The 23,248-nt window shown below is 41.0% G+C and overlaps 2 protein-coding genes and 2 long non-coding RNA genes across 6 annotated transcripts in view; 1 reads left to right on the top strand and 3 right to left on the bottom strand.

Annotated features, from left to right (window-relative positions):
* The window catches only part of LOC110530673 (uncharacterized), a 127,865-nt gene that overhangs the window by 63,501 nt on the left and 41,116 nt on the right, over positions 1 to 23,248 (bottom strand). The window lies entirely within an intron of this gene.
* LOC110530676 (uncharacterized) lies at positions 8,361 to 9,595 on the bottom strand. Of its 2 annotated transcripts, none has more exons than XR_002474571.3 (2): positions 9,173 to 9,595; positions 8,361 to 8,988 (listed from the first exon to the last, which is right to left on the bottom strand). It is a non-coding gene; the product is annotated as an uncharacterized LOC110530676 (long non-coding RNA). The 2 variants fall into 2 exon arrangements; XR_016482651.1 differs by having other exon boundaries at positions 9,168 to 9,593.
* On the top strand, positions 9,580 to 14,839 carry LOC149982142 (uncharacterized). Of its 2 annotated transcripts, none has more exons than XM_090182707.1 (3): positions 9,580 to 10,290; positions 12,285 to 12,403; positions 12,653 to 14,839. In XM_090182707.1, exons 2-3 carry the CDS (start codon positions 12,399 to 12,401, stop codon positions 14,091 to 14,093), a joined length of 1,446 nt encoding a protein of 481 aa, XP_090038833.1. In that variant the 5' UTR covers positions 9,580 to 10,290; positions 12,285 to 12,398; the 3' UTR covers positions 14,094 to 14,839. The 2 variants fall into 2 exon arrangements, with proteins under 2 accessions (XP_090038833.1, XP_090038834.1); XM_090182708.1 differs by having other exon boundaries at positions 10,077 to 10,290; positions 12,282 to 12,403.
* Positions 17,539 to 22,915, bottom strand: LOC110530672 (uncharacterized). Its single transcript, XM_021613909.3, has 2 exons — positions 22,783 to 22,915; positions 17,539 to 22,025 (listed from the first exon to the last, which is right to left on the bottom strand). Exon 2 carries the CDS (start codon positions 22,016 to 22,018, stop codon positions 20,555 to 20,557), a length of 1,464 nt encoding a protein of 487 aa, XP_021469584.3. The 5' UTR covers positions 22,019 to 22,025; positions 22,783 to 22,915; the 3' UTR covers positions 17,539 to 20,554.

Raw genomic sequence — 23,248 nt, 5'->3', positions numbered from 1 at the left:
AAATTCTTGGTTATCTTCACAAACCCTGGCTAACAAGTTGAATCAGCAATACAAAATTGGGTTTAATTATGTATTTACTAAATACCTAACTAATCACACAGAATTACATATACACAGAATGAATCATACCTTGATTACAAATGAAGTCATAAAGGAAAACGTCCCTTGCGGACAGAACAGATATGACAGCTGGTTACACAAAAGAAAAGGAGGCTGGGTTTGAGTGAAAGAGCGGGAAGACTGAAGAACAAAGGGAGAAGCCATGCTATCGTAAATACAGTATCTTATGCATTCTAAATTACCGCCCATTTGGAAAAAGAAAATGCAATCAATATTTACTCTGAGCTGCGCTTCGGTAGGTTGGTGGTAGATGGAAGGCCGTGTTGCCCAACAGAGTCCTTTGTCCTTTGAACAATGTCTCTGCTGGTAAATTGGATACGTTGTAGTAACGTCGTTGTGTGGTAGACGGGAGACTCTGTCTGTTCTTTCCTAGCCCACTTTTGCAGCTGCTGTTGCAAACTCAACGGCTAGGAGGTATCACTTCTGTAGTACTATTCGCAACCAACATACTATTCGCAACCAAAGCTCACGCTGAGGTTAGCTTCATTCTGTAGTTATTATCTGAACCATTCTGACATCGGATCGTCATCCTAATGTACCCGGAACATGAGGTTACATTTTCATCAAGGCTTCATATAGTGGAGGGAGAAGGGTGTGTTTTCATAGTTTTATAACCCATGTCTCTTCACAGGGGCGGGACACTGATTGAGCAGAGCCCTAACCTTATGAAAACCCAAATCTCTCATTTGTAAGCTAAAATTACATTTCATATTTTCACCAATATTTTTATATTCAAACATTTAAATTGTACAACAATTCCATGTGAATCTGATAACTACAATGTGTAGACTTTCCACTGTAGAGTTTATGTCATCCTATCATTGATGAGAATGTCTCAGATGACAACCGAACTGACATCATATTCATTAAGTACCAACGCATATGTCCAACTGGTTGGATTACCAAAATATGGTTAATTTCCCCCCACCTTCTGATGTTCCCAGAATCCCTATGTTAACCAAGGGATTTTCAATAGTCCCATCAGTAGAGTAGAGACAGGAAAAAGGAGGGGAGAGGTATTTATGACATTAACTCATTTTTCAACCACTCCACAAATTTCTTCTTAACAAACTATAGTTTTGGCAAGTCGGTTAAGACATCTACTTTGTTCATGACACAAGTAATTTTTCCAACAATTGTTTACAGACAGATTATTTCACTTATAATTCACTGTATCATGGCCTCCCGGGTGGTGCAGTGGTCTAAGTCACTGCATCGCAGAGCTAGCTGTGCCACCAGAGATTCTGGGTTTGAGTGACCGGGAGGCCCATGGGGCGGCGCACAATTGGCCCAGCATCGTCCAGGTTAGGGAGGGTTTGGACGGCAGGGGTATCCTTGTCTCATCGTGCTCTAGCGACTCCTGTGGTGGGTCGGGCAAAATGCACGCTGACCAGATCGTCAGGTGTACGAAAGGTTTCCTCCAAAACATTGGTGCGGCTGGCTTCCGGGTTGGATGGGCATCGTGTCAAGAAGCAGTGTGGCTTGGTTGGCTTGTGTTTCGGAGGACGCATGGCTCTCGAGTTTGTACGGGAGTTGCAGACAAGACAAGAGACAAGACTGTGACTACTACCAATTGGCGAGTAAAGAGAGGTAAAAACACACACACACACACACACATATATATATATAGATATACAGTGGGGAGAACAAGTATTTGATACACTGCTGATTTTGCAGGTTTTCCCACTTACAACACATGTAGAGGTCTGTAATTTTTATCATAGGTACACTTCAACTGTGAGAGACAGAATCTAAAACATAAATCCAGAAAATCACATTGTATGATTTTTAAGTAATTAATTTGCATTTTATTGCATGCAATAAGTATTTGACACATCAGAAAAGCAGAACTTAATATTTGGTATAGAAACCTTTGTTTGCAATTACAGAGATCATAGGTTTCCTGTAGTTCTTGACCAGGTTTGCACACACTGCAGCAGGGATTTTGGCCCACTCCTCCATACAGACCTTCTCCAGATCCTTCAGGTTTAGGGGCTGTCACTGGGAAATACGGACTTTCAGCTCCCTCAAATTATTTTATATTGGGTTCAGGTCTGGAGACTGGCTAGGCCACTCCAGGACCTTGAGATGCTTCTAACGGAGCCACTCCTTAGTTGCCCTGGCTGTGTGTTTCGGGTCATTGTCATGCTGGAAGACCCAGCCACGACCCATCTTCAATGCTCTTACTGAGGGAAGGAGGTTGTTGGCCAAGATCTCCTACATGGCCCCATCCATCCTCCTCTCAATACGGTGCAGTCGTCCTGTCCCCTTTGCAGAAAAGCATCCCCAAATAATGATGTTTCCACCGCCATGCTTCATGGTTGGGATGGTGTTCTTGGGGTTGTATTCATCCTTCTTCTTCCTCCAAACACGGCGAGTGGAGTTTAGACCAAAAAGCTCTATTTTTGTCTCATCAGACCCCATGACCTTCTCCCATTCCTCCTCTGGATCATCCAGAAGTTCATTGGCAAAAAAACGAACAAAATAGCACAATTGGTTACTGGCATGTAAAACATCATCCATCCTCTATGGTCCCATCTTAACTATCCCTTTCTATGATGTCACTGGGTCACTCATGTTTCATCAGAAATTAAACTTATCTCTAGTTAGGAGTATGTGATTATTTTTTTGGTCTATTATATTAGGATCCTCATTAGCTGATGTGATAGCAAAACACAAAACATGAAATAAGACAGAACATTCATAGACAAGGACAGCTGAAGGACAGAACTACATTTCAAACTTCACACATTTCCTACATATCAATACATACACACAATATCTAGATCAAATAGGGGAGGGGAGTTGTACCGTGAGGTGTTGCTTCATCTGCTTTTTCAAACCAAGTTTGCTGTTCACTTTAGCAATCTTTGATTAACTCAGTGTTGCTAACCCTTAAATTGTATCTGCACATTTCCCCATTTGGGCAAAAGTCCGTCCTCTACATTCTCTCTCCTCTGTCCTCCGTGACCGATAAGTGGTTGAGGAGATGTAAATTCATTGAATAGTTTAATGTAAAAATGTCCTATCAATAGCCACCTTTAATCGAGGATAGTCATGTGAATCCTACTTGAGTCCTTCAAATCTGCCACACCCCCTTTGAATCAGCTTTTGTTTTGTTGGAGAAGGAAAGTGTGCACACGTTTGAAAACAATATACTAAACTCAGTAATAAAAGAAATGTCCTCTCCACTGTCAACTGCGTTTATTTTCAGCAAACTTAACATGTGTAAATATTTGTATGAACATAACAAGATTCAACAACTGAGACATAAACTGAACAAGTTCCACAGACATGTGACTAACAGGAATAGAATAATGTGTCCCTGAACAAAGTAGGGGTCAAAATCAAAAGTAACAGTCAGTATCTCGTGTGTCCACCAGGTGCATTAAGTGCCATCGTAACCAGTGAACTGAGATAAGGCGGAGCTTTACCTAGCATGGACTTGTAGATGACCTGGAGCCAGTGGGTCTGGCGACGAATATGTAGCGAGGGCCAGCCGACTAGAGCATACAAGTCGCAGTGGTGGGTGGTATAAGGTGCTTTAGTGACAAAACGGATGGCACTGTGATAAACTGCATCCAGTTTGCTGAGTAGAGTGTTGGAAGCAATTTTGTAGATGACATCGCCGAAGTCGAGGATCGGTAGGATAGTCAGTTTTACTAGGGTAAGTTTGGCGGCGTGAGTGAAGGAGGCTTTGTTGCGGAATAGAAAGCCGACTCTTGATTTGATTTTGGATTGGAGATGTTTGATATGGGTCTGGAAGGAGAGTTTAGAGTCTAGCCAGACACCTAGGTACTTATAGATGTCCACATATTCAAGGTCGGAACCATCCAGGGTGGTGATGCTGGTCAGGCGTGCGGTTGCAGGCAGCGAACGGTTGAAAAGCATGCATTTGGTTTTACTAGCGTTTAAGAGCAGTTGGAGGCCACGGAAGGAGTGCTGTATGGCATTGAAGCTCGTTTGGAGGTTAGATAGCACAGTGTCCAAGGAGTGGTGTCCAGGGCACAGCTGGGAGCGGAGGGGGAGCGGAGGGGGATCGATAGCAGGCGGCAACAGTGAGAGACTTTTTTCTGGAGATGTTAATAAAAAAAAAAATTGAGGACAGTCAGAGCACTGATGAAGGGATTGTGCGTTCCTGGTGTAACTCGGGCAGTTGTTGCCATCCTGTACCTGTCCCGCAGGTGTGATGTTCGGATGTACCAATCCTGTGCAGGTGTTACACGTGGTCTGCCACTGCGAGGACGATCAGCTGTCCGTCCTGTCTCCCTGTGGCACTGTGTTAGGGGTCTCACAGTACGGACATTGCAATGTATTGCCCTGGCCACATCTTTTTTTGCTGAGTTTACTTATGGTTTATCTGTAAAATGTCTTGCACAACTAACATAATTTGTTTTGATCACTTTACACATTTATTTTGGGGTTCACCCCCGGAAACGTAATTTGCCTGATGACGCGCAAGTGGAGAATGAGAGTCTCACAGCTCTGTACACTAGCACACAATAAATTGCCACATGCCGATTTTGGTATGCTGGCGGCATATACCAGCACATTCATTCGGTGGTGTATCAAGAATTCAGCATAGCAAGTTTATGACATTCTGGGTAAGAAATGGGTAAATATTTTAATCAATTCTACGTTTCATGAATTTATTCACATAGCCATTGAAGCTTTTTTAAATTATGAATAAAAAACTGTTTAAAATCAGAAAATGTATTTAACTGTTTATTTGCATATAATAGGCACATTTTTGAAATACAAAATAATTGACACCTTGACACCAAATGACCTGTCTTCCAGGTAATATTTAGATTTTTGGAGGGAGAGTATTTGCCTATAAAAAGTTATTACATCTTCATATCTATATTTCCATCATGAATCGCAAACTGAAGAACACTACTGGATATTGAGACGATCTATCAATGGTGGAACCTGCGGCGACGGCGCTCCATGTGGGTTCCCCGTCCTGATGGCCTGCTGCCGGTGTGGAGAGTACCATCTGGTGCAGGAGCTGCGGTTCCACAATGTGATGTTCCAGGGCCAGTTCAGGCTTGATAAAGCCCAGTTTGATGATCTGCTGTCCAGGATAGGACCTCACATTGCAAGGGAAGACATGACAATAGCCTATGACTAGATCCGAACAGTAACAAATAGCATTGTAACACAACATTTTTCATAGGCTACAATAAAATACATTCTTTATGGGATTAATTGACAAATGTGTATTGATGACATATTTGAGGTTACTGATGCTACTGTTGTATTGTGGTATTTACAGTGCATTCATAAAGTATTCAGACGCCTTCCCTTTTCCACATTTTGTTAAGTTACATCCTTATTCTAAAATGTATTACATTAATATTTTACTCATCGATCTACACACAATACCCGATAACGACAAAGCAAAAACAGTTTTTTAGACATTTTTTGCTAATTTATTACAAATAAAAAAACGATACCTTATTGACATAAGTATTCAGACCCTTTGCTATGAGACTTGAGATGTTTCTACAACTTGATTGGAGTCCACCTGCAGTAAATTGAGTTGATTGGACATGATTTGGAAGGGCACACACCTGTCTAAATAAGGTCCCACAGTTGACAGTGCATGTCAGAGCAGAAACAAAGCCATGAGGTCGAAGGAATTGTCTGTAGAGCTCCGAGAAAGGATTGTGTCAAGGCACAGATCTGGGGAAAGGTACCATGTCTTAAATGGTAGAAGTTTGGAACTACCAAGACTCTTCCTAGAGCTGGCCGCCCGGCAAAACTGAGCAATCAGGGGAGAAGGACCTTGGTCAGGGAAGTGACCAAGAACCAGATGGTCACTCTGGCAGAGCTCCAGAGTTCCTCTATGGAGAGGGAAGAAACTTCCAGAATAACAACCATCTCTGCAGCCCTCCATCAATCAGGTCTTTATGGTGGAGTGGCCAGGCGGAAGCCACTCCTCAGTAAAAGGCACAGGAGAGCCTGCTTGAAGTTTGCCAATAGGCACCTCAAGGACTCTTAGAGCATGACAAGCAAGATTCTCTGGACTGATTTAACCAAGATTTAACTATTTGGCCTGAATGCCAAGCGTCACGTTTGGAAGAAACCTTGCACCACCCCTACGGTGAAGCATGGTGGCAGTATCACGATGTTGGGATGTTTTTCAGCGACAGGGACTGGGAGGATAAACGGAGCAAAGTACAGAGGGACTCTCAAAGAAAACCTGCTCCAGTTCACCTTCCAACAGGACAACAACTCTAAGCACACAGCCAAGACAATGCAGAAGTGGCTTCGGGACAAGTCTCAATGTCCTTGATTGGCCCAGCCAGTGCCTGGAATTGAACCCGATCAAACATCTCTAGATAGCTGTACAGCGACATCCCAATCCAACCTGGCAGAGATTGAGAGGATCTGCAGAGAAAAATGGGAGAAAGTCCCCAAATACAGGTATGCCAAGCTTGTAGCGTCATACCCAAGAAGAGTCAAGGCTGTAATTGCTCCCAAAGGTGCTTCAACAAAGTACTGAGTAAAGGGCCTGAATACTTACGTAAATGTGATATCAGTTTTTTTTTTCATTTGAAAATAATTCAACAACTGTTTTAGCTTTGTCATTATGAGGTATTGTGTGTAGATTGAAGGAATTCAAAAAATAAATGTAGAATAAGGCTGTAACGTAACAGAATGTGGAAATAGTCAAGGGCTCTGAATAATTTCCGAATGCACTGTATATATTAATTTGTGATGCTGTCCTTGTAGAAAAGGCCAGACCTTCATATTTAGTATTTTTCTATGCACCCCTAGTTTGTCCCTTTAGTTAAAATGTCCGACAGTGCATCAGTTAATCACCCCTAACTTTCTATCCAATCAAGAGACATTCTCTTTAGCCTGCTAGTTGTAACTCCCACTTCCAGCCAGTGAATTTCAGTGAAGACCGAGAATGGATAGTGCACGATTATCCACAGAAGTAATAAGAAGACAAGTTGCAGCATGTTTAACTGTATTTGTGTGTGCATCTAAAAAAAAAACACACCCTACAGTTCATTAAAGAACCCTAAATAGTACCTGTGTGGTTCATGATGGTGAGGTGACAAGTCAATAAAGACGACATCCAAACTGGTCTAGTAGGCAGCCTTGTAGTGATTCAATATCCAACCCAGCTACCTAGCTTATTATCACAACACAGGTGTAACCCTGCCCTATTTTACAATCCATCATATGATTCTGTGGTCACATGCTGTACATGCACAATGTTATCATGTGTTATGAAAGATATTATACTGAAGTAATCCACAATGACCTGGTGACGTAAAAGTTTGACATTATCTTCCTTATTACTACAGATACCTTGTAACTGGAGATTACTTCAAAACCATTGCCTACAGTTACCGTGCAGGTTGGGTGCATCATCAAGAGGTTCACATTAGGGAATTCATGCCTGTCCCAACCAAGGACGACTGGAGGGCCAAAGCTACTGGCTTTGAAGAACAGTGGAACTTTCCTCATCGTCTGGGATCAGTGGATGGCAAGCTCGTGGTCTTGCAATCCCCCCTAAACTCCAACTCCCTGTTCTACAACTACAAGGGGACATTTTCCATTGTCCTCTTGGAGTTGTGGATGCCAATTACCTCTTCCGGTTAGTGGATGTCGGCAGCTTTGGGAGGAAGAGCGGCAATCTGCCGTTGGTCCTCAGGGATGGCACCCTGGACCTCCCCGAAGACAGCCTGATTCTGGAGCAGAGCACCGGGGACGAGTGGTGCCCGGGTCAGCTGTTTTTTCACCTGCCCACAATTGCTAATATCCTATCCGCAACCGTCCGACAATATGTGATACCAAGTGAAAAGCTGAGGCCTGCACTCAACCCTAACCTGCAAATATAGAAAATGCGCTATAGGCTACAGTCTGCAGAACAATTTTTTTGACAGGGGGGGACAGGATTTGTTGTTGTTGCTTGATTTAGATATGTTTCTGCCTATAATTTCCAACATTTTGATAGGCTATTTGTTAGTCAATGTCAGAGTATTGTCAGAAGATATCTTTAGGGTGTTGGCCAGTTCTCTGTTCTACCCTGCGTGGTGTTACAGCGGACCCGTATATATATGAAAATTGCCACTTATTGCTTAGCTAATAAAAAATACATCGCATAAAATCGGTGACTCAGTGTCATACTTATCCTGATACCAGATTCGATCAGCGCAACCCTTTACAATACTCCTGGTATTGGATATGACTGAAAAACAATGTCTCACAGACATACATACATGACCTGTACCTTTATTTGCCAAAGTAGAGTACACGATCAGTGAATATATTAAATGTACAGGCTACAATGTCAGAAACTCATGCTTGGTAATAACTACATGTATTTACAGTACAACTTGCATCCTTGGCACAAAGTTATTACATTTTACTCAATCAATAGACTTCATTGATGCTTTTCAGAGTGTCTTGAAGTCAATACAACCAGCTATGATAGCTGAGGTTCATACCTAGGTTCGTAGCTAGCTATTTAATATTGACATTGTACTATTGACATTTAACAATCATGTGCATATTTATTGGGGATTAATGATTAAATGGTGGAAGCAATTAAAAACACTGTTCTGAACTAATATTTATAGCAAACATTTTAGGTTCCATACACAGATCGGCTACATAGCTAGCTACACATCCATAGGCATAATTATTGTTATCCTCCACTACACAAAAAGCAAGAAAAGAGTTAGCTAACTACATTACTTCAACTGCATTGCATGGAAAATATCAGCAAGGCCAGCTTACAAAATTGTCCATTCAATTTTGCAGTAAATGCTTTAGCTAGCTAGATTCTTTACATCCACTGTTTCACAAGACGACAGCCTGGTTTGATGGTTTTCTCAGGAGACCCTAAAACATGAAACACAAATTACAATTTCATAATCATGTCAAGATGCCCATAAAGGTAACGTTAGCGAGCTAGCAGGCTAATTTGAGCCAGTCAGCAAGCTTGGTAAATAGCAATTTTCGTAAATTAACTTTATGACAAAAAAATATGCATAATCATTTCTCTACATTAACTAACATACTCAACTGTCCACACTAGTATTTTTGTCAGCCATCTTTTCTGGGGAAACTCTCCAGCGTTGAGTCTCAGAGCGTAATATTCATGATAGGAATCACTCCACATGATTGGTCATTGGCCAGCGTTTGCCGCTTGTGATTTGCACGAAGTTGGGAAATTCTGTTCTTTTCCACCGCTGCACACGCCGTGCCAACGGACCCGTCCACTAGCGTACGGCCCTCATACAAGCGCATTTTCATCCACGTTCCCTTTCCTCGCCGCCTATCCTGTTTTAACTTGTACCTTTTTCAAAAGGACGGAAGAAATTGCGCAGGAGTTGAGCAAATCCAATTGTACTGGTTATGTATCTGTAGGCTACAAGATAGTGATGGGTCGGTTCGCGAACAAATGGCTATTTTTGAACGGATCTTTTCGGAACCGAATCACTTGTGAAAGAATCGTTCATTTGGCTCGCTGATTTTGATACTGTTACAACTACTTGTTGACCTCCTGACAGCTATCTGCAGATAAAAAATATTCTCTGAAGATTGTAATTATTCACTCCAGGAACAATGGGTAGTGAGGAGAGAGCCTCATTCTGGTGCACACATTTTTGCAGTGCCATCTAATAACTTGGTCAGTTAAAATGTATGTGAACACACGTGTCAGGATCTGATATCATGGCAGGCAACTTTTTAGGCTTTACATGAGAGATTTGCAATTGCTTCATAGTCGTAGGTAAAAATTTTTAAGCGCGACAGAACGAAGAGTCGTTTGGGAACCAAATGTCTCTTTTAGCTGAATGTAGCCTAATGATCTGGCTCACCGAAAAGATTCGGGATGTCCATCCCTAGTACCAGAAGCATGGCTTTCATTTCTATAGAAACTCTCAGATCCCGCCCATTATATTTTCTGCGTTCTGAAAGTGAAAGGTACTCTAGGGATAAGTTCCATTTCTATAGAAACATGAGTGACCCAGTGACATCACAGATCAGCCTTTGTAAAACTCAGTTTTTCTTACCCTTGTTTTGTATCTGCCCTGTGTACTGGCTATGTGTATGTAGGCTATCATTCTCGGGTTCTGTTGATAGAGAAGAGAGAAACAAACACAGTCAAGACTAGATTATGGTATTTGGCTGCACAAGAAGGTGAGATTATTATTATTACGAATACTTTTTTGATGTGAGGACTTATTACATCACATTACAATACATAATTAATCATGTTTACAAGTTTCCAAATGTTATTTTAGAAAAAACCTTATAGTTTAAAAAACTTGTTGGGACCATACTCCTGTCTTTTTTTAGATTGTTTTGCTTTACTTGTTTTAGAAAATCTCATTCTCTGAGCAATTGTATTAGTATAAATTAATATAATTTCAGATTTGTATACAATATAGCTTAGTATTCATATTTATTTTATGCAGTCTTTTTGCTCTTCTTTATCAAGGGTGCCAATAATCTTTTACCTGGTAGGTCAGATTAAAGTGACATTTCACTCCAAAATGAACATTTGTTGATTTATTTCAGATATTTATAAAACCAACATTTTCAGATCTTTAACTGTTTTTTGGTCCTGAACACTTTTTAAAGGGCCAGTGCAGTGAAATTGAGTTTTTCCTGTTTGGGTGTTTTATATATACCACACCACAAAAAAACTATATACAATACATAGGTACAAAACTGAAAAAGGTTTGTTAAAACAGGTAACAAAACCCATTAATCATACATGTACAAATTAACATCAGCAATCTTCAACTTAAATGCACCAAACACCTGTTAATGCCTGTCACTGCCAGAAATACATTTCAGGCATATTGTTTTCCCATCTATGAGAGCCAGCTTCTCCTGGTAGATATGACAGATGGCAACATGGTTCAATCTGCTTTGTGTCTTTGTTGATCGCAGCCACGTCTTCAAACTCCATGACAACCAAATGAAATCAGAATGAAGGCAACAACATTTCTTTTGTTTTGACTACAGGCAGCAAAGATGAGTTGAACCGATAGTTCCAATGTCTGTGTGATGTAAATGTGGAACATGCTTTACAACCACACTGCCTTATAATGGCTGGTCTTAACAATGATTGGGTTAGCTTTTTAACATGATAGATTCTGCTTTTATTAGCAAAATTATGTATTAACTGTCTGGCAATAGGTATAGCTAGCTAGCTGACCACATAGTACCAGTCTATTATGAATTGTACAGTCCCCAAATATTTTTCTTGTCAGCACTCAAGTTTTCAAGATGTGTAACTTTCAAAATACAGAAATCATCCCCTATGATCCATTTTGCATCATATGATGCTGCGGTTTGATAAAATAAAGGAAACACTTGAGTAAATGAAGGACACAAAGTATATTGAAAGTAGGTGCCTCCACACAGGTGTGGTTCTTGAGTTAATTACGCAAGTAACATCCCATCAGGTTTAGGGTCATGTATAAAATTGCCCAGTTGCCCGTTATTGTGGTTACATGGCTAGAAGAAGAGATGTCAGTGACTTTGAAAGAGGGGCCTCAAAGGGGGTTTAAAGTGTGTGTCACCAGATCTCAATCCAATGAAACACTTACGGGAAATTCTGGAGTGGTGCCTGAGACAGCGTTTTCCACCACCATCAACAAAACACTCAATTATGGAATTTCTTGTGGAAGAATGGTGCCAAGGTGCATTGAAGCTATTCTGGCTGTTCGTGGTGGCCCAGTGCCCTATTAAGAAACTTTATGTTGGTGCTTCCTTTATTTTGGCAGCTACCTGTACATAAATAATTAGCCTACATCTCAAAGTGTTGTCTAGGTGATATAATGTAGGATAATTAACATGAACGTTTCAAGGCTTAATTCTGTTTACATCCTTGAGGGATGTTTGTCAAATCAAATGTTCATAACAGAAAGAAAGGACCGTGCCTGGTGCACACATCACCCACCTTGCAATCCGAGCGGAGGCCGTTTGAAACTTTTTTTACCATGAACATAATTATTTAAAACATGGAGGTTTATCATTTTATGAGGCATGTCTTACTTTGTTTCAAAGTAGTAAATGTTGAGGGAATTATTTTATAAACACTTCCTTATGCCATTGAAACCAGCATTTCTCTCATGTTCAATTGGATTTCTTATGTTCAACTTTCTTTCATTGTCCAGCAGACAAAGACACAATCCGACGGGCGCCCTTAATTTCGAGCCCTGTAGCTACCTCTCCTCAGCAAACACCACAAAGAGAGGAAGATAGCGAGAGCATAATATACTTAGTGTACGGTGATGAAGTAAGTATACCCCTGTTACCCCCGCAAGTTATGCGCCTGCAAAATTCTTGCTTGAGATTGTTATTTCCTAAAAAGTTACTTTTGTCCACTTTAATGGAAATCTACTATAGTAAGGAACTTCATTGTTACCCAGAAATGATTTGATATTGATAGAAAATATCTGCATTGGAACTGTAATGTATTACCAACCACTAGAAATAAGTTACAGGTATCATTCCAAACGTTAACACAACCGTTGTTTTGTCTTAGGTCGACCATGGTTGAAAGGGGCATCCTGGGTTGTTTCATCTTGTGTCTGTCTCTGACCTCAGTATGCGCTGTCAGAGGAACCCTTAGTTCAATAAAGGACCTCAAGGGAATAGAGTTTGGTCACACCTCTCCTCGACACGGCCTCATGCTGCTCCACTGGCTAGCCAACAACATTTACAATGACAACAATGGCAACATGAGACTCAATTTCAACCCAGCCAGGAGAGACTATGGCTTTCATTTCTATAGAAATGCAGATAATCCCCGTCCATTACCTATTCTGCCCCATCAACATGAAAGTTACTACTCACTAGGGAACCTTGTTCACAATAACAACAACGATGCTTTGGCACTTCCTGATTATGTAACTCGAAGATTCTACAACTCAAGGGGACATGAGAACAACAGGGACAGGGTCATACTCAGAGTTAGGGAGGAAGATTCCAATCAGTTCATAGTAGATGAGGTCTATGTCACACAGCACTATCCACCAAATGGAAACACAGGAACTGGCTATGATCCAGACAATACATACCTTGTCAGTTTCAACCTCTTAACACAAATCCAACGTCTCGCAACCATTGACCGAAATGACATTCCACGTATATATAATGTAGAGATCAACCACAACAGTCTGCAAGAACTGGAAAACATCTGGGGACATACACCTGGTCTGGCACTTCTTCTGGCAATTGTATTGTCCTTTACATTTAGGGTGCAATCATGTCGTGTAACATCACAAAGTACCTTGAAGCATGAACATAATGCATTGATTAAGCTTGAGGTGAAAACCACAGATAGAGGAAAAGCCAGGATCATCTGGAGTGGGATCCCCAAGAGGCTATTAGACCAGGGTTTAATGGTGGTTCTTCATAGGAACAATAACAGTGACAGTAAGAGTGAGCTAGACAGATCATCAGTCGGGGGAAAAGCCTCTGGGAGCTATAACACCTCAGTACCCCTTAACCCTGGTCTCCAGGTCCGGCTCCGTAAGGAGGTAAACAATTGGTGGAATTACTTGTGGTTTGGGTCCACTATCGGAGAGGAGATCTGGAGAGGTTCTGAGTTTCACAATGCCAACAGAGAGATTCCTGTGGATATTAACGGACATGACGCCAGTCTGCAGCTCTTCGTAAAGGATGGAAAGGCCTGCGCTCGTCTGTATGTAAAGAAATCCTTCACTGCCTGGAAGAAAACGTTTCATAACTCCTGGGTTGGGTTCTACTCTTCTGAAGGCACCCTGGATTATAACACCTGGCAATGGGCTGTAAAGTTCTCTGAGGAAAGCCACTCTGATTGGGCAGATATACCTGGGTATGATGTCTATGTGTACAAGTCTAGTATGACCATGTCTCCTGGGGTCCAGGTCAGATTCATGCTGGAGAAATATGGGGGTGAAAAGGCACGCACTCCACCCTGGGAGAGACTTGTCCAGTGGTGAGCTCACCTGATAACATGATATATGACGTTGATATTCTCATTTTTAACTGCTTGTGTAACTGCTTTTGTTCAACATTTCTATACCCTGTTTTTCATTGAGATGTATTTTAATTGTTCATCTGTGTGAAGTGTAAAAGAGAACCTGTTCCCAAAAAGCTACCTGGTATCCCTTCTGTTCCTCTTTCTTTGCTATTTTGAGGGGATGACTACAGGTTGTTGGTGTGGGAGGGAGACTTGACCTGTCGTCATGACAAATCATTCAGTACATTAAAGAGTCTTTTTCTCTTTTTTTCTGTTTGATTTATCATGGGCGGGAGACCTTTGTAGGGAAAGAGTCAGTTGTACAACTGAATGCATTCAACTAAAATGCATATTCCTCATTTTACCCAATCGCTCTGAATCCACGTCATCGGTGCCCGGGGAGCAGTTGTTGGGGGTTAATTGCCATGCTCAAGGGCAGAACGGCAGATTTTTCCACCTTGGCGGCCTGAGGAATTGAACCAGTAACCTTACTGGGTTGCTGGCCCAATGCTCTAAAACCACCATGCTACCTACCTGCTTTTGTTGGTTCTGTTTGTTGGTTCTGTTTGTTGGTTCTGTTTGTTGGTTCTGTTTGTTGGTTCTGTTTGTTGGTTCTGTTTGTTGGTGTTCATTTTTGTGTTTTGTGAAAATTCTATAAAAATGGAATCACAAAAAAACTATGATAAATTCAGAGAAAATATACAATAAAAACCTAAGAAAAACAAACAAGATGGTGTTTTTAATCATCCCAGGATCCACTCTTGAGCCCCTCAATGATATGTTCCTGGAAGATGAGTGTGAAAAGATAGACTGGGATTATGATGGAGCTGGACAATGGTGATTTTGGACAAATCTCATATCAGTAGTCGGTTTATAGTGGTTTCCATACCTATTCACACTATTGTTTGCAAGCGGAGTCAGCCATTACCCACCAGCCAGTCCTGAACCACCATTTAGGAAAGTGAAACACATAATGTAAGGTCAGCCCAGAGCGGTGGGGAACTCCATCACCATGAACCACAGTGTGATGTAGCAACTGATTTAGACCAGGGAATTGTGATGACTTCACTCAGACCAATCATTGGTATTAAAGGATCAGGTACATTTAGTGCCAGTCAAAGGGAGAAGAGAAAAATCAGCAGACATTGTAGGTCCCAGGAACCCATGTTGCATACCTCTGGTCCAACCATATCTGTGTGATATACTGCCCTCTACTGGACGTTACAAAGTACTATATTTATCTCACATCAGGGCTGAGTTTCATTTAGATATTTTTGACCCAGAGTCATACAAAATTGTGTTTCTCTACTCCAACAATTAATCCACAGATAAAAGGGAAAACCTAGTTAGTCTGATTAATCTTTGATTACGTACTGAGTATGTGGGTTAGTATCACTGAGGTATCTACTTACGTTCACATACACCGTTTCATGGTTGCTGTCATCTTTCTTACTGGGATTACTCTCCCTGCACTAGAGCTCAGTGCTCACTGGACAGACAGCCGTATGCTGTGAACATGCTCTGGGAACTCTGTTTAATATCTTCAGCTCTCCGTCAACAAACAATTGTAATAATTCAATTCAATGGATGTTTTGTGCGCAAAAGTGATGACTAAAGTGTCTTATTAGGAATTTTCTCATTTGACTTTATGGGGCCATCAGTGGGAATTGTCTTTCTCAGCCGTGATTCAGTTAAACTGCAATACTGAAACAATGCTGTAGATGCAGTCAAAGTGTTCTTCGAGACTGAAACCCTGGCCCCTTGGTTACCCTGCTCGTGAAAACAATGAGGAGATGGGTCTCGGTATCAGCTGAATCAGAATATATTTTGATACTTAGATATTTCTTAATTCCATTATTTTAATTGTATATGTTGTTGTGAATTGTTACATACTACTGCACTGTTGGAGCTAGGAACACATTTCGCTATACCCACATTAACATCTGCTAAATATGTGTATGAGACCAATACAATTTGATTTGATTTCAAGTTGTACTCGCTAAGCGTGACGTCCTTTACACATTCTCACATTGTAGTTGTAACTTCTCAACAGTAAATGCAGGAGATCAACAATCCAAATAGCAGACAACATTACTCCAATTACAAAACATATTTTCAATAAAGTTTTAATAATTACTCTGTTTTTGTTGCTAGGATTATCAAAGGCACATAAAGTTAGAAGCCGACATACCCCAGTTAAATAAATGAAACATTTCAAATTATTAAATCATTTTTCAGAACCTAATATGAGCCTTGTATTTATTAGATAAAGGTGTGTATTTCTAATGAGTCAGGATTTTCAGGTTCTCATCAACAGGCCCCTGGTCAGCCATGATATAACGTGATCAAATAATGTCACATATTCCCTCAGGACCACATTATATGAAGGGGTATACATAACACCTTTATGAAAAGAGTCATAACACCTTTATGAAAAGAGTCATAACACCTTTATGAAAACAGTCATAACACCTTTACGAAAACAGTCATAACGCCTTTATGAAAACAGTCATAACACCTTTATGAAACCAGTCATAACACCTTTATGAAAACAGTCATAACACCTTTATGAAAACAGTCATAACAATTCTGTGTTGCAGTATCATTAATTACAACAGTCATAACACATTTATTTCAAATCCTTTGTAAGGAATTCTCAAAATTAAAGTCCCTACGAATAGCTGTTAAATTATCCGTACAAAATGCATGTTTTTACTGTCCTCGTACCTAACCCCCTGACACACTATTCACACAACAGAACTACACAACTTGTTGAACTATAGGGCCACGTGTAATGTAGCCCAGAGGTTGGAGGGGAGGCTAACTTCTGGGGGGGTTGCTGGTTTGAATCTGATGGATGGATGGAAAAAATCTGGTGGACGTGAACCTGCAACTGGAGGGTTGCTGGTGTCTGCCGTTGTGCTCTTGAGGAAGGCACAACCACAAAACGGTCTAAAGTGTAGTCTTCTTCTTTAAGGAAGCTAACACAAGTCTCACACAAGGTTACTCAACAAGAAAGTGTGGTTCACCAAACAAAAAAACAACCCGTGTTACACTTCACCCCATTTGACCTCCCCCTCCTAGCAGAGACCCGTCCGGGCACAGACTGGATTCTAACCCGGGTCTCCTGGGCACCACAAGGTCTCAAACAAGGTTACTCATCATGATACACAGCCTGTTGTGTGTATGTTGTGTCAGGGGTCGGATACTGTTACATCAACATGAAAAGTTCCAGTTATACAATGGCTAACTGTGTGTAGAGGTGTTTGTGTGTTTGTGTGTGTGTGTGTGTGTGTGTGTGTGTGTGTGTGTGTGTGCGTGTGTGATTGGTGGTGTGTGGTATCAAATTGAGGGAAGTAATACGTAAAAACATTGATTTTGATATTATTGTGGACATTCTACACATGGGACACCTGGAGTCAATCTTAAATGAATCATTTTTTATTTCACCTTTATTTAACCAGGTAGGCTAGTTGAGAACAAGTTCTCATTTGCAACTGCGACCTGGCCAAGATAAAGCAAAGCAGTGTGAACAGACAACACAGAGTTACACATGGAGTAAACAATTAACAAGTCAATAACACAATAGACAAAAAGGGAGTCTATATACATTGTGTGCAAAAGGCATGAGGAGGTAGGCGAATAATTTCAATTTTGCAGATTAACACTGGAGTGATAAATGATCAGATGGTCATGTACAGGCTGTTTCGCACATTGGTGTGCAAAAGAGCAGAAAAGTAAATAAATAAATAAATAGTTTATTAACAGCAAGCTGGGGAGGTCAAACTTAGATGCATAAAGTACCAGTCTGAAGTGAGCTCCGCTGGGGCAGTCTCATTAGTTCTCTTACATACTGCTTACACAGGCAAGTTATAGTTGCATGATTTAGATAATTCATAATTAATTCCTCATTAACGTTTAGTTCATGCATGTGACAGACCAATACCTCACAAGGCTTCTTCTCTCCAAGCTGAGACCTTGAATCTGAGATATCCCTTTGTTCTCAAAACAAGGTTCTGGGCGTACTGCCAAATTGCTCTACTGATAGTGAGGATTCTTCCCAGGTATACATTCAGTCAGTCACTTGCATGAACTCAGAAATTGGTTATTAGAAAAGCACAAACATCCATAACAGTATGTTATTACAAGACTGGTTGAAGTTATTATTGTTATTCTTAAAAAATATATGTATTTGCCTGAATACGTAATAACCAGTGGGTAACGTAATAACGTATTACATTTAGTGGAAAAGTTCATACGTTAACCGTTCAACATTTAACCAGGTTATCCGGCAAATTATATTTTATTACATAGAAACTCTATTACATTAACCGTTGTTACATGCCCTCCTAAATCGTAGAATGTACTGTGTTTCTCTCACATGAAGGAGGGCTCAGGGCTGAGTTTCATTCCAAAAAGTAGGTTTCTTCTTTCTACCCTTATCACATTTTCCGGTCATTATAACCTTATTCATTCTACCTATATTAAACAAAATGTGTATTTAGTATATAAATGTATTCTAACCCATTGTGTAAAATAACCTAAATGAAAATGTTAGTAGATGCATGACTAATAAACAAACACAAACTGTACCTTTCATAAATACAAAGATATGTTTAACTTGTTGCTTAGAAACAGGAAAATCACACTGTTGAAATTGCGTACAGTGTTGATTCCCTCCACTGCCTTCACCCTGGGAGACAAGACTTTATGTTTCAGGAAAAGTTATGGCAACGTTCTTCTGCTCCTAAGCAACAAGCTACCAACTGTTCAGGGCAAGGTATTTAGCGTAGAAGGACGAGAACAACTCTACTGAAATGAAACTCAGCCATGAGTTGTCCTCCATGTTGGCTATGCGTGATAAATATAATGCTTTATAATGACCAATAGAGGGCAGTACATCACAGAGCTGTGGCTAGACCAGAGGTGTGCACCATGGGTTCCTGGGAGCCACAGTATCTGCTGATTGTCCTTTGACTGGCACTTAACTGACCCATTTATGCCCCTGATTGGTCTGAGAGTGAATTATTTTGGTTTGTCTAAATCAGTTGCTACATCATACTAACATGCTGACCAAACCGGACACACGCGAGCGACCGTGTGCCATCATACGCACGTTGATTTTGTTTACCCACACCAGAAGCGATCAGGTTGAAATATCAAAACAGACTCTGAACCAATTATATGAATTTGGGGAGAGGTCAAAAATCATTAAACATTTATGACAATTTAGCTAGCTAGCTTGCTGTTGAAAGCTAATTTGTCCTGGGATATAAACATTGGGTTCTTATTTTACCTGAAATGCACAAGGTCCTCTACACCCACAATTAATCCACAGATAGGAATTCGGTTTACCGTTTTATCTCGTCATCTCTCCTCCTTCCTCAGGCTTCTTATTATTATTTTTGACTTAATATGGCGGTTGGCAACCAACTTTACAGCATTACTACAACCTACCGGAGTGTGGACCTAAATGAATCTTTCAATCACCCACGTGGGTATATGCTTCTAAAAACCTATGAGGAGATGGGAGAGGCCGGACTTGCAGCGTGTTGAGCATCACAAATAGAACCGATTTCTATTTTAGCGCCTGGCCACGCAGATGCTCGCTGACGCCCACAAGCAGTGTGAGTGCAATGACTGAATAATATGTATGTGTACATTTATTTTGCAACCCTCGCGCACACAACATGTCCGGTCTGGTCAACATGTAAAGCTCCAGGACTGGCTGGTCACTGGTTAGTCATGGCTGATTCCTTTTTCAGCTCTGTCTCTCTATCTGCGATTGTTACAGATCTACCTGTGACCATCCCAACACAAACTACCCACTAGGCAAACACTGGTTCAATCAACACAAACTCTGGATTACCACACCAAACCCACCAGAGGTTAATACTGTAGGCCCATGGTTAATAGATCCATGAATTATGATGGGTAATTAAAAGTACAGGGTAATCTCTCTCTATCTCTCTCTTACACACACACAGAAACAAGCACACATGCTGCACTGCACTACACTACACTGGTCATTCAAAAGGGAGGTGGGGGACGGAAATAAGCTCACACTGACATTTCAGCGTCATGGGGTCTGAATCATGTAGCATGGACATGGGACATGTCAGCTAAATAACGTAATTAAGAGTCCGATCATATTGGAGGGAACGACTTCTGTTCTCAGTAGAACAACACATACTCCAGGTGTGAAGGGAGAAAGGAGAGGGAGGAAGGACGGTGTAGTGGGCTGGGATTGGATGGCCCGGCCAAAGCTAAATCCTATCATAACTCATTCAAAATACACTTTACCTCATCAATATTCTGTCAAGAGTCTTATGAGTTACTGGAAAGTGATACAAATGTATTTGGAGTGGATAAGTAACCTAAATAACTCAATAACAGTAAAAAAACAGTAATAACAGTAAAAACAGTAATAACAGCTCATCTCTAAAGCTCTCTGTGATATGGTCTGGTCGCGCTGAGCTCAACTCTCTCCCAGGGCAGAGTACGGGCTACTTCACTGGATCTTCTCTGCAGCATGAATCTGGCCTGGACACCAGGAGACATGACCATACTGGAGTAATACACATAGACATCATGCTCAGGTACATCCTCCAAATCTGATCGTATTTCCTTAGAAAAAGATACTGCCCATTTCCAGGTATTATAGTTGAGCATGGATTTGTTAAGGGAAGAGTAGAACCCAACCCAGGAGTTATGAAACGTTTTCTTCCAGGCAGTGAAGGATTTCTTTACATACAGACGAGCGCAGGCCTTTCCATCCTTTACGAAGAGCTGCAGACTGGCGTCATGTCCATTAATATCAACAGGAATCTCTCTGTTGGCATCGTGAAACTCAGAACCTCTCCAGATCTCCTCTCCGATAGTGGACCCAAACCAAAAGTAATTCCACCATTTTTTTACCTCCTTATGGAGCCGGACCTGGAGACCAGGGTTAAGGGGTACTGAGGTGTTATAGCTTCCAGAGGCTTTGCCCCCGACTGACGATCTGTCCAGCTCGCTCTTACTGTCACTGTTATTGTCCCTATGAAGAACCACCATTACACGCTGGTCTAATAGCCTCTTGGGGATCCCACTCCAGATGATCCTGGCTTTTCCTCTATCTGTGGTTTTCACCTCAAGCTTAATCAATGTATTATCCTTATCCTCCATGACACTTTGGGTTTCAACTGCCCGCGCACAACGGCCTTTGAGTTTGGGAAGTGTTAAGGACAATACAATAGCCAGAAGAAGTGCCATACCAGGTGTATGTCCCCAAATGTTTTCCAGGTCTTGCAGACTGTTGTGGTTGATCTCTACATTATATATACGTGGAATGTCATTTTGGTCAATGGTTGCGAGACGTTGGATTTGTCTAAGGAGGCTGACATTGACACGGTATGTATTGGCTGGATCATAGCCACTTCCTCTGTTTTCATTTTGTTGATAGTGCTGTGTGACATAGACCTCGTCTACTATGAACTGATTGGACCCATCCTCCCTAACTCTGAGTATGACCCTGTCCCTGTTGTTCTCAGGTCCCCTTGAGTTGTAGAATCTTTGAGTTACATAATCAGGAAGTGCCCTTGAGCCATTACTGTTCATATTCCCTAGTGAGTAGTAACTTCCGCTTTCAGGATGCAGAATAGGTAATGAAGGTGGTCTGTTTCCATAGAAATGAAAGCCATAGTCTCCCCTGGTTGGGTTGAAATTGAGTCTCATGTTGCCGTTGTTGTCAATGTAAATGTTGTTGGCTAGCCAGTGGAGCAGCATGAGGCCGTGTCGAGGAAAGGTGTGACCAAACTCTATTCCCTTGAGGTCCTTTATTGAACTAAGGGTTCCTCTGACAGCGCATACTGAGGTCAGAGACAGACACAAGATGAAACAACCCAGGATGCCCTTTTCAACCATGGTCGACCTAAGACAAAACAAATATTGTGTCAACATTTGCACATTTATTAAATAAATTAATAAACAAATGAATAAATTCATCTGTAACTTATTTCTAGTGCTCGGGAATACATTAAAAGTTTTAGGAGCTCCCCCCAAAACATCAGAAAATATCTGACAAACTTTCATTTTGAAGTTAACTGTCACTATATTGGACCTTTGTCCCAATAATATAATATGAGTTAATAAGTCCTCACATTACACTGTATGTATAGTCTGTATCAGTAGCTTATTTCTTGGTTGTTGGCAATAGGTTTAACGTTTTAGGATTCCAAAAAAAAAGGTAGGTCTGAAAATGTTAGCACTAAAAATGCCAGAAGATATCAGACAAACTTTTATTTTGGAGTGAACTGTAACTATATCAGAACAAAATGTCCCAATATGTACGATGAGGTTTTCCAAAATAACATTTGGAAACTTGTAAATGTAACAGTTTTACTTTACCCTAGCCCCGAACCAGGGACCCTCTGCACACACACAACAGTCACCCACGAAGCATCGTCACCCATCGCGACACAAAAGCCGCGCCCATTGCAAAGTAAGTGGAACCACTACTTCAAGGCTTCAGAGCGAGTGACGTCACCGATTGAAACGCTATTATTACGCACCACCGCTAACTAGCTAGCCATTTCACATCGGTTACATAAACACGATCAATACTGTAATATGATGTAATAAGTCCTCACATCAAAATAAAACGAGTTCCAATAAAACATCTCACTCACCTTCTTGTGCAGCCTACCACCAGAATCTAGTCTTGACTGTGTTTGTTTCTCTCTTTTCTGTCAACAGATACCAAGATTGAAACTAAGTAAAAGGTGCTTCCTGTAGCCTACATACACATAACCAGTACACAGGGCAGATACAATACGAGGGTCAGAAAAACGGAGTTTTACAAAGGCTGATCTGTGACGTCACTGGGTCACTCGTTTCATCAGAAATGAAACTTATCGCTAGAGTACCTTTCACTTTCAGAACGCAGAAAATATAATGGGCGGGATCTGTCAGAGTTCCTATAGAACATTGCATTGTAACATAATTATTATTGGGGATTCCACTTATCACTCTATTGTAAGCCAATTGGTCTTTTGGTTTTGGTTTGTCTTGCATTCACTCATTCAATATGGAATCTTACTGACTGATTTGCGTGGGTTGCTTTTGCGAGGGGCGTGTTTGAGTTAGAATTATCCC

This window comes from Oncorhynchus mykiss, chromosome 8 (genome assembly GCF_057628025.1).
Source record: "Oncorhynchus mykiss isolate SJ-2025 chromosome 8, ASM5762802v1, whole genome shotgun sequence".
In the NCBI taxonomy this organism is placed as follows: domain Eukaryota; kingdom Metazoa; phylum Chordata; class Actinopteri; order Salmoniformes; family Salmonidae; genus Oncorhynchus; species Oncorhynchus mykiss.
The sequence above is the reverse complement of the archived record's forward strand: the minus strand, read 5'-3'. Positions and strand labels throughout refer to the sequence as shown.

Bases quoted from the DNA above. Each gene is read 5' to 3' on its own strand.
- LOC110530672 (XM_021613909.3), bottom strand. From the start codon at position 22,018: ATGGTTGAAAAGGGCATCCTGGGTTGTTTCATCTTGTGTCTGTCTCTG.